This window comes from Octopus bimaculoides, chromosome 4, assembly GCF_046866305.1.
Source record: "Octopus bimaculoides isolate indiv1 chromosome 4, ASM4686630v1, whole genome shotgun sequence".
Classification (NCBI taxonomy): domain Eukaryota; kingdom Metazoa; phylum Mollusca; class Cephalopoda; order Octopoda; family Octopodidae; genus Octopus; species Octopus bimaculoides.
In genome coordinates, this window is record NC_142931.1 from 142,256,982 (window position 1) to 142,274,032 (window position 17,051).

The window sequence follows — 17,051 nt, forward strand, 5'->3', positions numbered from 1 at the left end:
TCGAGTTTATATTATTATGTCACCTTAACCCCGCCACTCGGTCACCCTAAAACACTTTTTTTTCCTCCTCCCTATGCGAACACGTAATAATTTCATCATCCCCCCCCTCCCTCACTTAGACTTTGTCATTGATTTTAATTGCGAATGACTTAGGAAGAAAAATTCATAAAATAAAATAAAAAATAACAGAAAAATTATTTTACGTGGTTCATTTCTCTGTTTTCGTTTTCTATTTAGTTTTATTAAAGTTTAGTCCTGTTCCGTGTTGTTTGGAGCTGGGACGTTTTATATGGGTCACAAAGTAGTTCGAATTTTACAGTCGACCGCCATAACTTCTCTTCTACCTTTTTTTTTCTTTTCCTCTTACACTTGTCTTCTTCTCCCTTCATTTCCACGCATCGTTTTCTTTTTTTTTTTGCTGTCTGCCTTCTTCCACTTTTTGTCTGTCTCTTATTGTTTTGCTCTTTTTCAACTCTTATATTCTTTCCCTCCCTAACAAACAAACTCTTTCCATTCTCCTCTCTCTCTCTCTCTTTCTATCTGTCTATCTTTCTTTTTTTAAATCTTTATTATTTCATTTCCCTCTCACCTTCTTCAGTCTCTCATTCCCCGCACTTTTTTTTACTTCGCATAATTCTCCCTTCACCTCTTTTTCTTTCTATTCCTATTCTACTCTATCAAATCTGTTCAACTCTCTTTTTCCTTCTTTCAATCTTTTACCCTCTCTCTTCCTGTTGTCTTCCTCCGCCTCTCTACTCCTTTCTCTCTCTTCGTCGCCCTCTCTGTCTACTCCTTCTCCCTCTCTCTATGTGTCTGCCGCTTTTTCTACTCCTTCCTCTCTATCTTCGTCCTCCCCTCTCTACTGTCTCCCTCTCTCTCTTTGTCTGTCTCTTCGCCCGCCTTCTGCCTGCCGCACTTTTCCTTCTTACGTCTATATATTATATCACGCGCATACATATATATACACGTATAAATACATATACACACATAAATAAACCTATCTCTCCATATTCTCTTTTTTTTGTCGTTCTCTTGTTCTAAATCGGTCATATATGTATGAGTATCTATCCTTCGCTTTATTCCGTCACTTAACTGGGGACGTTTCCCTTCCTGCTATTCGAACACATCCTTCAAGCAGCTGGAAACTGGAACTACCACTACAAGACATCAACTTTTATCCCAGCCCAATACTTACCTCATGTACCCTACACAGCCTCCAGGTATGTTTACATCTTATAACATTTGCCCCATATTCGTTTAGCCAAGTCTATGCATACTACTTTAATTAATAAAAACGAAAAGTTCTATAATTTTTGGTTCAACTTCATGTATATTTCATATATTTTAAGATACATAACCAATTTACAAATATAAGAAAGCACACCAGAAACTGATTATGCAGTTGCCCTTAAGTTTTTTGTTTGCACCAAACCTAAGCAAGTGCAAAGACTTAATTAGATATAAATATATATCCTAATGGTAACTTACCATAAATATAGAATGTGTTTTTTTTATGGCCTTGCATTTTATAGGTATATAAAATGAATCGAAATAAATACTAATAAATGTTGGTTATTAAATTATTTGTAATGCCTAAGTTTTTGCCGACAGCACCTAAAAAGGTACGAACAGACTTATTACACACCTGAATGATTGAAAAATATTTTTCTTATGTAAAAGAGAAAAGAATTCTCTCTCTTTTTTTTCTCTCTCTCACATAATTGTGTTAATAATTCCAGTGCAACCCTTTCGTTTTTGTCAAAGAAATTTTTTAAAATTTAGGAGATTTTTTTTTCCTACGCACATTGAGTGATTAAAAAAAAAATTTTTTGGTACTTTGCAAAAATTAAAAATATTTTTTAGGCACCATGAGTGATTGAAATTATTGTTAATTAACAAAAACTCAAGAGGTTTCTTACGTAAATTGAGTAATTAAAAACCTTTTTTCTTTTTTTGGTAATTGGCAAAAAATTTAGAGGTTTCTTTAGGCACCACGAGTGATTGAAAATTTTGTTTTTTTTTGCGGGGTAATTAGCAAGTTCTTGATTGGAGTAGTTTATTGAAAGTATAATAAAAAACTGATTACATATAAGTAGTTAACTAAGAAACACATAAGTAATTCTTAATGTCTTGCAACTAAACTTTAATCAAATGCTGGGAGCACTAAGTACATACCTAAATGGTTGAAAAATTAATAGCAATATAAGGTCTTTAAAAGTTGTGACCATCACTCACTAGTTTCCTCTGATGGACTTTTGATAACTTTTTATGATATAGTTGTTGTGTTTTTAGTACAACGGCTTTTTTTTGTGTACTTGTTTTTGTGAAACGAAGTTGTTAAAATTCCATCGGAAGGCTGAAGGTAATTGTGTATGTCACTTGCATTGCAAAATGTATTAAATAATGCTTGTGCTCTATACTTTCAGCCCCTTTTCTTGTTTATGCTAAGTATCAAATATTCAAAAGCTCCTGAAAAATATCTGAACTAAATTAACCAACGAAAAAGAAACATTTTAGGACAAATCAACGGAAGTTAATTATGTTATAATTAAAAGAAAAAGGGGGTAGCTGTTCAGTTATTTTCCCCCAACATTATTAACGTATGCAATTTTCGAGGATTAAGACTAATAATATATCTTTTCGTTTTTATGTAATATTTCTTACCAACTATTAGTTTTCGACTTGAATCCCATTAATTTATGATTTATGACCCTTTATGTAAGAGAAATATATAAAGAAAAAGACCCAATTAAAAAGAAACTTTCTCTGCACTAGTTTTAGGTTTGCTGTAAAAAAAAAACTTAATAAAGTTTCCACTTCCACCATCCTGTATATATATACATATATATAAATAAATAACACACTTTTATAATGTGGTGTATGTATGTATGTATGTATACATGTCAGTGTATACATGTGTGTGTGTGTGTATGCATACAGACAAAAACATTAAATAAGCAGTATTGATAATTAACAGAACATGTAATGTATATTAACAGAAAACAAAAAAAAGTGAGTTGTATGCTTTATTTATATATATATATATATATATATATATATATATATATGAGAGAGTTTGTGGTGGGGGTATGTCGAATACTGAGTATTGCTTTTATTACTGGTTCTACCAGTAAGTGGTATTAATTGATATCTGCATGTATATATATATATATATTTGTTTCATACCCGTGTAGTCAGTGGAATAACGGAAACAGAATAGACTATATTCGTGTTCAATACCGCGGGAGGAGATATTGCCCTCGGTTCTAGGGTCGTTAAAACAATACCAGTCATATGTTAGTCAATTAGTCGACTGTACCTTTTCAATAAATTTGTTTCAGCGTGTCAGTGTATGAGATTATTAACGTTACCTTGTATAATAATCATTGATTGTATTGTTTTATCAGAAGCTTGGCTGTTATTACTTACTGATAGACCTATCATTACTACAGTTACTACGAGGCCGCTACCACGCATAACACTAGTAAATAGTTTCTAGTTACTAGTATACCACTACCATACATAACACTAGTTCTACTACAACTACTATTATTACTACTTTTTGTATCAGACATTACCATCATCGTCACTGAAGTATCTTGTGCACGGTTGCTCGACCAGAAATCTCTAGAGTAACACCATGCCGCCTTTTAAATATACAAGAGTACATGAGAATTAGATAGTCTTTGATAGCTCTAAAACAACGATGGTCGCGGTTGGAATGCCTTTGATCCCAAGTCTGCTCGACCAGTTTTGAAATGGATCTGAATAACAACAAATCAGTGAAGCAGGGGAGTTCTAAGGACTTGCTAGAAATAATAGTAACCGACTCTTTCATATCATTACTCGTTCTTGAACAAAGAAAGGACACAGTTAACGATGTCTGGCGAAAAGACAGCATGGTCATAGGTGGAATTCTTTTGATCGTAGTTCGGCTGAGGTGAATGGTGGTCGGGGTTGCCCCGGGGCTGAACACTATTGCTCGACTGTTATTATTTTTGGCTGCTGCTGCTGTTAACACTATTACTTTTGACACTACCATCACCACCACCACATACTACTACTACTTATAAAACGGTACTGTTGTTGTTTAACCCTGACCAACAGATCTACAGTCCGAGGAGTTTCCAAACCGTGACCATCCCGTTTTTTCTCCAGGCACAGTATATTATGAACTATGTTATACAATCCTTTCTTTCTTTTTTTCTTAAGATGGTTAGAGTGTAACTGAAGGCTGCTGTTTCTAGCAAATCGAGCGACCACGTTGATCTGAGTCTGTGACGCAAACCCTCTCCCAACTGACATTTTATAATGGTTAATTGGCTTAATTGTGACCACAAGATCATTACTGTTAGTTACCGAATTATAACAGATCTTATGTTGTTAGTTTCTTGTGTTGTATTTGCTTCTTTGTAGCTAAACACGAAATCCCGTCTGCTTTAAGGGAAGTGAGAAAAACCGTAGCCTCATCCATGCCTTTCCCGACTGAAATAACTTCAGCTGGGATTTGAAACTGAATCACAATCGTAGATTTCTGAAACCATACAACACTTGCTAGACTTAAAGTGCTGTGATTTATACTACTACCATTATTATTACTAAGTTTATCAGCAGTTTTTTGTATCTGTCTCTCTGAAGTTTATGAGCTCGAGAAATAAGAATTTCTCGTATAGGGACAAGACCACAAATTTGTAAATAGACACGCGCACACACATACACACGAGGGGCTGTTGGAAAGTTCCTGGCTTTGAGTAAAAGAAAATACGGGAGGATCAGTTATGACTTTATTCAACGTATTCCCTTCTCAGATTCACACACTTATTGCAGTGGTCCTTCAGTTTTTCTGAATGTATGATATGATGAAAAGATACACTTTATCCCTCCGCCAAAAAAACGTCTCAAAATATCACCCTGAGTCCTATATGTGAAGTTGGGCCCATATTACATGCTGTAATGCACCGATAATGTATTTTCCTGAATATGTACTGCTGAAATTAGGGTGCATCTTTTAAACCAGTAGCTCCCAACCTATGTATGGTCCACGGACCCCTGATGATCCGCAATGGTAGTACTGGGTATGTGAACTAAATTTAAAATTTCATATATATATATATATATATATATATATATATATATATATATATAGTTTTAGGGAAAAGAACCAAGGTTCATGAACTCATCGATAAAAATCTACTGTCACATATAGAAAAATTAATAAAAGCACACACACACACACATATAAATATATAGTTTTAGGGAAAAGAACATACACACACACATAAGGATAAGCATATTAAAAGGGGTTCGTGGGGAAAACTCATTTAAATAAAAGGGGCCCTTGGTAGTGTAAAGGCTGAGAACCATTGTTTGATACCATCAAATGTAGGTTCTGTGTAGTCACACCATTTGCTCAATGTACCAATCAAATCTCCCACCACGATCTGTCAACCGTCTTTTAACATAGGTACTACATGTTTAATTCCACGAAGACCATACTGATATACAAAACCCTTTTATAAATCACAAGAATCCATAGAGATAATGTTTCAGCTCTAGGTTTTGTAAAGAACGCTAGTCTGTTGCAGGTAATTAATTGCATTCATGAGTTTTTGATGTTTGTGTCCTGCAGTGAGATCCATTCAGGTAATGTTGTATCCTTTTTAATATGTCAGGCAAAATGTTTTGTGGCATGTCTTTTGGCTCTCTGTATGTTCTGGGTTCAAATCCCACCAAAGTCGACTTGGCTTTCGTGTTTTCAGAATTGACAAAATAAAGTACTAGCTGGGTATGGTGGTGGTGGTGGGGGTCAATGTAATTGACTTGTTCCCTTGTGTCAAAAATTGGTGGCCTTAAACCTTGCAATGGATTGGTGTTCCATTCATGGGAATATTCTGATTTTGGTCACTTATCCCCATGGAAACTAGGTAACTGGCCTTAGTCCAGGCGCTAAAGAAAACTTTAAAAATAAAAAAAATAACCATAGCACTAATCAATGGATTCTTTGTTAGGTTTATCATAGAACTGTTGGCTATTTATAGCAAACAAAACCTCTTTAGCCTGCAAAATTCATCATTGATTAGACATCCATTCTCTTCATGCAGGCATATGTTAATAAACTCTATAGTGCAGCTTACTAAAACTACTGCTGCTCAATTCTGCATCAGTTGGCCATTCTCTAATCTGACCGCACTGCTTCCATGTTTTATTTACCTAGATATTCCTCCCCAGTATCAATAATACATGACACTTGCATGTCCAAACATGTACAACTACCTTTTCTTGCATACATTGGTTAATACATGTCAGAATTAAATGGATCCAGCAATGTAGTAATGTATTTATAAAAAAAAATATTGTCACTGGGGCTTGGCGCATTTGTCTGACCCCTCGGCTCCTGTCAGATCATCTAACCCATACCAGTGTAGAAAAATGGACGTTAAATGCCCCAGAATGTCTCCATATTATCATGGGTTGGACATGACTTCTTGAGGTAGTCTTTCCTGGCCAGAGGCCCTTCCTAATTGCTAACCTAGTCGTCTCCTACAATGCATAGGAACACAATGTACATATCCTAAAACCTGATATGCACAATATGTAAATAGTTGGCAAATTTTAATCAACTGAACCCATCTTTTTTCTTTCCTTCTTTGCATATAAGTGCAGACATAGCTATGTGGTTAAGAAGCTTGCTTTGTAGCCATGTGGTTTTGGGTTCACTCCGCTGCACACCATCTTTGGCAAGTGTCTTCTAGAGCAGGGATTTTCAAACTTTTTGACTTGCGAACCCCTTTATATTTCAGGCTTTACCCTTATAAACGCTTATGAAATTTATACATAAATATTTGCTTAAAATAACATATTTTTACATTTATTTATTTAACAGTATTTAACAAATAGGTTTATTGTCAATTAAAAGATTTTGATTAAAAAACATATATAAAATCAAATTGCCCATAAAAAGTATTTGCTGTCCACGGACCCTCTGTGGCCCGCGGACCACAGTTTGAAAACCCCTCTTCTAGAAGATTACAACTAGACACATATATTACCATTTATTACATTGCGTTCAATTCGCTATACGTTATTCGTTTCATTATCCATCCGCTTTTCCTTCACATTTCAGGTATACTGAAGACTCTTTCTGTCATAAATAAGTCTGACAACTCTTTGCTTTCACCAACGCTTTATTTACGCAGATTGAAGCAGTGACAAAAAGGGGTCTTCAGTATACCTGAACTGTAAAGGAGAAGATGATGGATAATGTATGGCGAATTGAATGTAATAAATAATATATTTGTGTTTAGTTGTAATCCTCTATCTTCTGCTATAGTTCTGGGGGTAACCAAGGCCTTGTGAGTGAATTTTGTGAACAGAAACTGTATGGAAGCACATGTCTTGTGAATAAATATATACGTGTGTGTTTGTCGTCCTCCACTGCTTGATTGCTGGTATTGGTTTGTTTATGTATCTGTAACTTAGTTTGGTAATAAAGTACTAAAGTTGAAAGAAAAAAAAAAGTACTGGGGTTGATTTGTTTGACTAACCCTACAATGTGGTGCTCCAGCATGACTGCAGTCCGATGACTGAAACAATACGAAAGAAGATAAATTTCCAGACAGTTCAATCTTTTCAACAAATAATGAACTTTGACCTTTCCTAAAAATGACCCATAATTTTATTAGATAAAAGGGATAAACATCTAATATTTTCTCCACTGTCAGTTACTAGGAACACCTTCTTTTGAAATAGAATATATAGATATCTGTTATCAAACGAAACCATTCTAACTATTAAAAAAGAAACAAAAAAACCAGTCCAGCGAGGTGCAGACGTAGGTGCGTGTGGCTTTTCAAAGATTTACTTCACAACCACAAGGTTTCGAGTTTGGTTCTATTGCATGGCACAATGACTTCATGAGAAAGTGTCTCCTACTGTAGCCTCATGCTGTCCAATGTCATGTCAGTGGAACTAAGGACTTAGAAACTGAGAAGACGCGTGTGTGTTTACAAACGCACACACACATCATGCCAGCATGGAAAACAGGCATTACATAACGATGTCGATTATATATATATATATATATAAACAAGAATGGAGAATATCGCATCATTGATGATTACGTCATGTAGGACTAATCGTTTCTTACTGGATTTAACAGTCCATGTTACTTGTTATATGTGTTTGTGTATACATATGTATATACACGTGTATGTTTATACGTATGTATACTTGTGTGTGTGTGTATACGTCTGTATATACACTTGTGTGTGTGTATACGTCTGTATATACACTTGTGTGTGTGTATACGTCTGTATATACACTTGTGTGTGTGTATACGTATGTATATACATTGTATACGTGTGTATATGGGTAATCTTCAAGTTTAGGGGGGTAAAAAAGTAAATAAAAATATTAAAGGGAGATAACTGAACGACTTACCAGTATTATCCGTTTTCTTCTAGCTGTTTATAAATAAATCACACCCTAACCCTGACATAAATCAAATCACGTGTGTGATTTATTTATAAAGAGATGTACGGAGAATACTGGTAAGACGTTCAGTTACTTCGCTTGAATATTTTTTTTTTAACCCCCTAAACTTAAAGATTACCTGTATGTGCACATTTGTGTGTACGCATGTATATGCACTTGTGTGTGTATTCGTATGTATATACACGTGTTTGTGTGTATTTCATCATCATCGTTTAACGTCCGCTTTCCATGCTAGCATGGGTTGGACGATTTGACTGAGGACATACACGCGTTTGTGTGTATTCGTATGTATATACATCTGTGTGTGTGTATTCGTATGTATATACACGCGTGTGTGTATACGTATGTATATACACGCGTGTGTATACGTATGTATATACACTTGTGTGTTTGTGTATACGTATGTATATGTACTTGTGTGTGTGTGTATACGTATGTATATGTACTTGTGTGTGTGTGTATACGTATGCATATGCACTTGTGTATGTGTGTATACATATGCATATGCACTTGTGTATGTGTGTATGCATATGCACTTGTGTGTATGTGTGTATACATATGCATATGCACTTGTGTGTATGTGTATACATATGCATATACACTTGTGTGTGTAAAATATCCATATACTCTGTGTGTGTGTGCATATACATTTGTGTGTGTGTGTGCTTATAGACTTGTGTGTGTATGTATACATATACACGTATGTGTGTATACATATACACTTGATGTGTGTGCGTGCATACATATGTATATACACTTGTGTGTGTATGTATATACACTTGTGTGTGTATGTATATACACTTGTGTGTGTATGCATATACACTTGTGTGTGTGTATGCATATACACTTGCATGTGTGTGTGTATGCATATACACTTGCATGTGTGTGGCACGTAAAAGCACCCACTACACTCTCGGAGTGGTTGGTGTTAGAAAGGGCATCCAGCTGTAGAAACTCTACCAAATCAAGTGATTCAATACAATTAGTCTTTAAATTACATCCAAGGAGATAATCATCTTTATAAACTTGATAGCCTCCTGAAGTTTTTTCTGGTGTGAGTTAAACAGGAAGGACACTGACAGTTGTTATGCTATGTGACATCCATGCCCACCTCAGTTGACCGATAGCTATGTTAAATGTGGTGATATCCTAAAAGTTATCTATTTGAATGAGGTAGTTGGTACATACGTCTAAGAATTTTAAATGAAAAAAATCATTCCAACAAATATTTGCTGTGTAATAAAAAATTTGCTTCCCAACCACATGGTTCTAGGTTCAGTCCCACTGCATGGCACCTCGGGCAAACGTTTAGTACCATAGATGGGCGAAATGGTGCTAACGAGCTAGCAGAATCATTAGCACGCCAAGCAAAATGCTTAGTGGTATTTCATCCGTCTTTACGTTCTGAGTTCAAATTCCGCCAAGGTCGATTAAATAAGTATCAGTTATGCACTGGGGTCGATGTAATTGACTTAACCCCTTTGTCTGTCCTTGTTTGTCCCCTCTATGTTTAGCCCCTGTGGGCAATAAAGAAATATCGTTGGGTCAGCCTTGTTATCTACATGTTAAAAGACCATGTCTTTTACCATTATCCACTACTGCCACAAATAGAACTTCAAACCAAGGACCTATTTCTTAGCAGCCCAACTTGTTCTCCCTCCCCATGCCCTTCCTGCAGCCATTAACTTGTTCAAAATCAAAATAACTGCATCAATTTCACCAATCTTGGAAGGTCTGCTAAGTCCCTAAACACTGTCCTTCTGACAAACTCGATCCTTGACCCATTACCATTCAGGTTACTCTGTCAACTGGAATGCATATTTTCTTTTATTCTTTTATTTGTTTCAGTCATTTGACTGCGGCCATGCTGGAGCACCGCCTTTAGTTGAACAACTTGACCCCAGGACTTATTCTTTGTAAGCCTAGTACTTATTCTGTCAGTTTATTTTGGCCAAACCTCCAGTTACGAGGACATAAAAGCACCAGCATCGGTTGTCAAGGAATGGTAGGGGAACAAACACGGACACAAATATATACATATATGAATGTATTTATATATATATATATATATATATATATATATATATATATGATTGGCTTTCAGTTTCCATCTACCAAATTCACCCATGAAGCTTTGGTCAGCTCAAGACTATAGTAGAAGACACTTGCCCAAGGTGCCACGCAGTGAGACTGAACCTAGAACCATGTGGTTGGTAGGCAAGCTGGCAGAATTGTTAGCAAGCTGGCGGTATTTCTTCTGCCGTTACTTTGAGTTCAAATTCTGCCGAGGTTGACTTTGCCTTTCATCTTTTTTGGGGGGGTCGATTAAATAAGTACCAGTTACGCACTGGAGTCGATGTAATCGACTTAATCCCTTTGTTTGCCCCACTATGTTTAGCCCCCTGTGAGCAATAAAAAAAAGAAAAAATTTATTCACAATGTTTTAAATTAATCCTGTATTATCTTGGAAATTTGAGATTTTGGTGATGTGATTATCTCCAAAATGACATTGTAGGGTAGGTGTGAGAGACCAGAATATTTGGGCTGGAATATGGCCGGTTTAAATGCTACAGGGTTAAATGAAAGACGTATGTGATGTGATCATTATACCCTTAGATATTTGAACTAGTTTTCTTAGCTGCATACAGTCACATTGTGTGCTATCACACCCTCTGGTGTTCTTAAGGTGCCTCTTGTATTATCGGGGTATAATAATGATAGTTTCTTCATCTCAGAAATTCAGATAAAATCAAGCAAGTGATGGGAGTAACAGAATTCTTGCCCCCACCTCTACCAAACTGTGATAAACTTATCTGATTAGAGAGAAAACTGTTGGTCTGTGTCAGCCGAAATCATCGTCCTTGTTTTAATGCCCACTTTTCCATGCTTGCATGGGTTGGAGAGAACTTGTTGAGGTAGGTTTGCTTATGGCCAGATGCTCTTCCTGTCACAGTCTCTCATCTGTTTCCACGTAAGATGATAATTTCCCGTGATCAGACATGCTTCTATAGATTAAAAACAAAGGGTGCTGCTTGCATGATGGTGCCACTCATCTCGCGGTCAAAACAAAGAGATAGTAATACACACACATACACACATGTAAATGTACATACATCTACCTAAGTGACTCACAGGGCTTTGGTCAGCTTGAGGCTATTGTAGAAAGCACTTGCCCAAGGTGCCATGCTGTAGGACTGAACTTGGAACTATGTGGTTAAAAACAGGGTTGTGGAGTCGAAACAAAAATCTCTGATTCTGACTCCTGTACTATTGGCACCCCCAATTCTGACTCTGACTCCTCTTTACTGAATTAACTGATTTGGGTCACCATATCTCATAAAGCATATACATACGCTTGTACTTTGAGTCAGCCTATATGTTATAAATGGTTTATATTAAAGAATAAAGATATTGTGAGTCGGAATCAGTCGGTATAGTTTTACTGACTCCAGCTACCCCTTAATAGTTTCCGATTCCGACTCCTCAGCCCTTAAATTAAAAAGCAAACTTCTTACCACACAGTCACATCTATGCTCTTAAACAGTGATTCTCAATCATTTTGTACATATAGATCCCTTTAATTGCTGTTTTACTCTTAGCCATCTGATGTTTTAACCCTTTCATTACAGTATTTATTTTGAGATTCTCTGTTTCTTTCAATTACTTTAAATATAACAAAGAATTTAGTCAAATAACTTAATTATTATTAAGCTAGTGTTTCATTTCAGCATTTATGAACACTGTATCGAGATGATAGACTTTGCTGAACCTTTGTTTTAATAAAATGGATATATGAAAGACTTTTGTCTAGTAAAATAAATTTCAGAGGGGAAAGTGCATTGTACCATTTAATTACAGGGGATTTCTCATGACTTAGCATTTGCCTGTAGAAAAATGATTATACTTATAATGTGAGAAGACTTATATCTGAAAGATGTATTTCGGGGTTGAAGTAGAACATTCTTAAGATGTATACAAGATTATATATCTTACAAATAAGATAGGTTGGATGAGTGTGAGAGGGTGTGCCTGTGTTTTTTGATAGGTGTGGCTGTGTGATATAGAAGTTTGCTTCACAGCCATGAGGTTTTAGGTTCAGTCCCTGCACTTGGAGTAGTGCCCTCTGTTATAGCCCTGGTTTAACTAATCAATTCCTTGAGTGCATTTGGTAAACAGATACTGGAGGTGGTGTGTGTGTGTAAACTTAATAATAATCCTTTCTACTATAGGCACAAGGCCTGAAATTTGGTGGCAGAGGACTAGTAGATTACATCGATCCCAGTACTCTAACTGGTACTTAATTTATCGACCCTGAAAAGATGAAAGGTAACGTCAGTCTTGGCAGAATTTGAACTCAGAATGTAGCGATGAACGAAATACTGCTAAGGATTTCATTCAGCATGCTAATGATTATGCTAGCTCATTGCCTTAATGGTGATGAAGATAATAATAATAATAATAATAATAATAATACAGCTCTATATTTAAGAGATGAGGAATTATGTACATTATTTACATTTGACAGATATTTGTCCTCATCTTGTTTGTTATTAACACAACGTTTCGGCTGATATACCCTCCAGCCTTCATCAGGTGTCTTGGGGAAATTTCGAACCTCTGCTCTCATTCCTAAGGTATTTTTCAATATTATTATTATTCAGGCCATTACCTGGAATCAAACTTGGAATCTTGGGGTTAGTAGTCCGTGCTCTTAACCACTATGCCATATGCCCGTGGGTAGTGGTTAAGAGTGAAGGCTACTAACCCCAAGATTCCAAGTTTGATTCCAGGCAGTGACCTGAATAGTGATAATAATATTAATAATATCGAAAAAGACCTTAGGAATGAGAGCCCAGGTTCGAGATTTCCCCAAGACACCTGATGAAGGCTGGAGGGTATATCAGCCGAAATGTTGTGTTAACAACAAACAAGATGAGGACAAATATCCGTCAAATGTAAATAATAATGTTCATCCACCACTGTTGACAATGACCAGGGCATCATGTGGGAGAAGATGAACCACAGTGTGTCCAGCTGTGGCCAATCAGGTCAGTGTGTGCTCAGAAGGTTCTGCTGCAGGTCAGACACTGGTGGTCTGCTGGGAATGAAGGCAAGGATTTGTGCAGCTCACATTTTCTTTAAGCTTCTTCAATTCTGTTAAGCAATGGCACCTCTGTTGGTGCAGTTATGCCAGGCTGGGCAATCCTGTGCTTACCTGAAAGCACTTCAGGGAGGCTCTGCATATATCTTTGAAACACTTTTTCTGCCCACCTTGTGTGTGCATTCCTTCTAACAATTCACTGCAAAACAGTCTTTTGGGTAGTCATGTATCAGACATTTGAACACAAGGTGGCCTGCCCACCTGACCTGCGTTCTCCTCAGCAGCGTGTAAATGTTTGGCAGATCAGCTCTCGAGAGGAGCTCTATGTCTGGGACCTTGTCTTGCCAGGTGATTTTTTTCCAACAGCTTTCTCGGACAGTTCATGTAGAAGTGGTTTAGTGATACTAATAACCAGTTGTTAGAACTCATTATACTTTAGAGTAAAGCATTAGGCTAGTACAGAGTGTAATATGAATGAATGAATGACAAATTACAGGAATTATGTAATCACATAAAAATAGGCAATCACATTGTTGTAATCTTGAAGCTATAAGAATTCATGATTAACTCAACACAATGTGAATAAATCGAAATTGAACCAAATTTGATGACTGGCACCCATGCTAGTGGAGTGCTAATAGCACCATCTGAGTTGGATCACTGCCAGAGCAGCTGTCTGGTTTCCATGCCAGTGGCACGTAAAAAGCACCATTTGAGTGTGATTGTTACCAGCATCACCTTATTGGCACTTTTGCTGGTGGCACGTGAACAAAGCATTCGAGCGAGGTCGTTGCCAGTGCCGCTGGACTGACTCCTCTGCAGGTGGCACGTAAAAAAAACACTATTTGAGCGTGGCCGTTGCCAGTACCGCATGACTGGCCCCGTGCCTGTGGCACGTAAAAAGCACCCACTACACTCTCTGAGTGGTTGGCATTAGGAAGGGCATCCAGCTGTAGAAACTCTGCCAGATCAGATTGGAGCCTGGTGCAGCCATTTGGTTCGCCAGTCCTCAGTCAAATTGTGTAACCCATGCTAGCATGGAGAGCGGACGTTAAACGACGATGATGATGATGATGATGATTTGAGAGACTGATCGGAATGCTAAAGGGTTAAATTATTGTTTTGGTCTTCAAATTTAAATGTGTGTGAGAAGTTCTCAACTGTCCTCTACATGGTTGTTTGACTTGCTAGAAATAGCAACCCAAATCTAAAAAAAATTAAACCTTACAACAATTGCCAAAATGTATCTTTGTTGTGTCTTATCTATAGGTATTTCCATGGTTATTGCTCTGATGAACTTTGTGCTCTACTACCATCTGCCAACACCATCAAACCTGTCACCTGCTTCTCTTCCCAGGCACATCGTTTCTTTGTTGAGATTCCTGTTAGTCTGCAGTCTTTTTATTCTAATAACTTTTCTTGGACTGTTGCTCGCAGGAACCCACTTTCATTGTCTTGTTTTCTATCAATCAACATCTTTTGAATTTATAGGTCCCTTTGCCTTCTTTGTGGTCCCTTCTGCTACAATGGCCTCAAGACTTGTTTGGGAGCAAAAAAAAAAAAAAAAAAAATGAAATTTAAGCAAAATAAAGTGGATGAGAACACATTGGCTAAATGGTAAATGGAATCTGAAATCCATTACTCTCTTTTACTTGTTTCAGTCATTTGACTGTGGCCATGCTGGAGCACCACCTTTAGTCGAGCAAATCGACCCCAGGACTTATTCTTTGTAAGCCTAGTACTTATTCTATCGGTCTCTCTTGCTGAACCGCTAAGTTATGGGGACGTAAACACACCACCATCGTTTGTCAAGCGATGTTGGGGGCACAAACACACACACAAACATACGCATATACATATATACGACGAGCTTCTTTCAGCTTCCATCTACCAAATCCACTCATAAGGCTTTGGTCGGCCCGAAACTATAGTAGAAAACACTTGCCCAAGGTGCCACGCAGTGGGACTGAACCGGGAACCATGTGGTTCGTAAGCAAGCTACTTACCACACAGCCAAAAAAAAAAAAGGATAGTCATGACTTGAATACCTTTCCATGATAAGCCTGCTCGATCAGGATTGATCTGAGGTTAAATGACGATGAAGTAGGCTAGAGTTAATTTCAAGCAGGAAATTGTTTATTTCTTTATTGCCCACAGGGGGCGAAACATAGAGAGAACAAAGGGATTAAGTTGATTAAATCGACCCCAGTGCGTAACTGGTACTTAATTTATCAACCCCGAAAGGATAAAAGGCAAAGTTGACCTCTGCGGAATTTGAACTCAGAACGTAACGTCAGAAGAAATATCGCTAGGCATTTCACCCGGCATGCTAATGATTCTGCCAGCTCGTTGCTCTATTAGTTTATTGATAGTGTTTAATGTGAAGGTCAGTCTTGCTTGAGCAGACTTATGTTCAAAGGATTTTCAGTTATGATTACCCTGTCTTTTCCTGGTCCTTTGTCCCCGTCCCCTTTACATTCAACCCCTTTGTCCTAGGAGATATCCTGACACCTCATCACCACCATCTTCTCTCCTTTGCCAGTTGGGGAGCAGCCATGTATTTTGTTTACAGCAAGACCCCTGTTCCTATCCCTCCATTGTACTCTAACCTCTCAACCCCTGGTAGAAGCCGCCTCCCTCAATCCTACACCCATTGCAATCAAGGGGTCTTGCCTTGCAAGCTACTTGGTAATGCCATTAGTGCCTGTGACATGGAGAAGCACCCAGTACACTGTAAAGTGGTTGACATTAGAAAGGGCATCTCACTGTAGAAATCATGCCAAAACAGCTGTTGGAGTTTGACAGTCGTCTGACCTGTCAGATCCTGTCAACTTATCCAACCCATACAAGCGTGGGATACAGGCGTTAAATGATGAGGGTGAGATAAATGTATCTAAGACTTTATGATTGAACTATCCTGTTTTACAGATGTCTGCATGATCTGAGGGAGGTTTTGCTGCTATTTATAGCAGGCAGTGTGACTACTTACAACAGTGGCCCCCTTCTTTTGCACTACAAAACCCCTCTTTTTGATTAAACTAATTTTCACATGGACACCTGGTTATTGAAAGGTCTGTCTACTCAGTAATTATTTTGCCTGACAACAAACTCGTTTTCCCAGTTTCATCTCTTAATTGAAAGATATATGCAACTGAATAATTAACTGAGTAATTATACATTTTATACTGTTGCATTTTAAAATTTTGAACTTGGTTCGTGGACAGCCAGGTGTTTGCAGACCCCCCCCCCCCACCAGGTTGGGACGTATAGATTTAGAATTTCTCTCACAAAGGAGTGGTTTGTGCTTTGAGCGGAATTGGAAATATGGTGTCTTGCTCATTGTTTGCGGCCATGCTGGAGCACCACCCTGAAGTGTTTTCTGTTGAATAATTCAACCCCAGGGTTTATTTTTAAGTCTAGTACTTATTCCATCAGTCTCCTTACCAGATCAACTCAG

General features: G+C 37.5%; 1 protein-coding gene across 2 annotated transcripts in view; it reads left to right on the forward strand.

Annotated features, from left to right (window-relative positions):
• The first annotated feature begins 277 nt into the window (after positions 1-277).
• The window catches only part of LOC106877930 (protein argonaute-2), a 63,133-nt gene continuing 46,359 nt past the window's right edge, over positions 278-17,051 (forward strand). For both annotated transcript variants that reach the window (XR_016241713.1, XM_052967533.2), the window contains exon 1: positions 278-1,220. Coding sequence is in view for 1 of the 2 variants with exons in the window: in XM_052967533.2 (XP_052823493.1) it covers positions 1,199-1,220 (22 nt within the window). In the remaining variant the exon portion in view is untranslated. The remainder of the gene's footprint in view (positions 1,221-17,051) is intronic.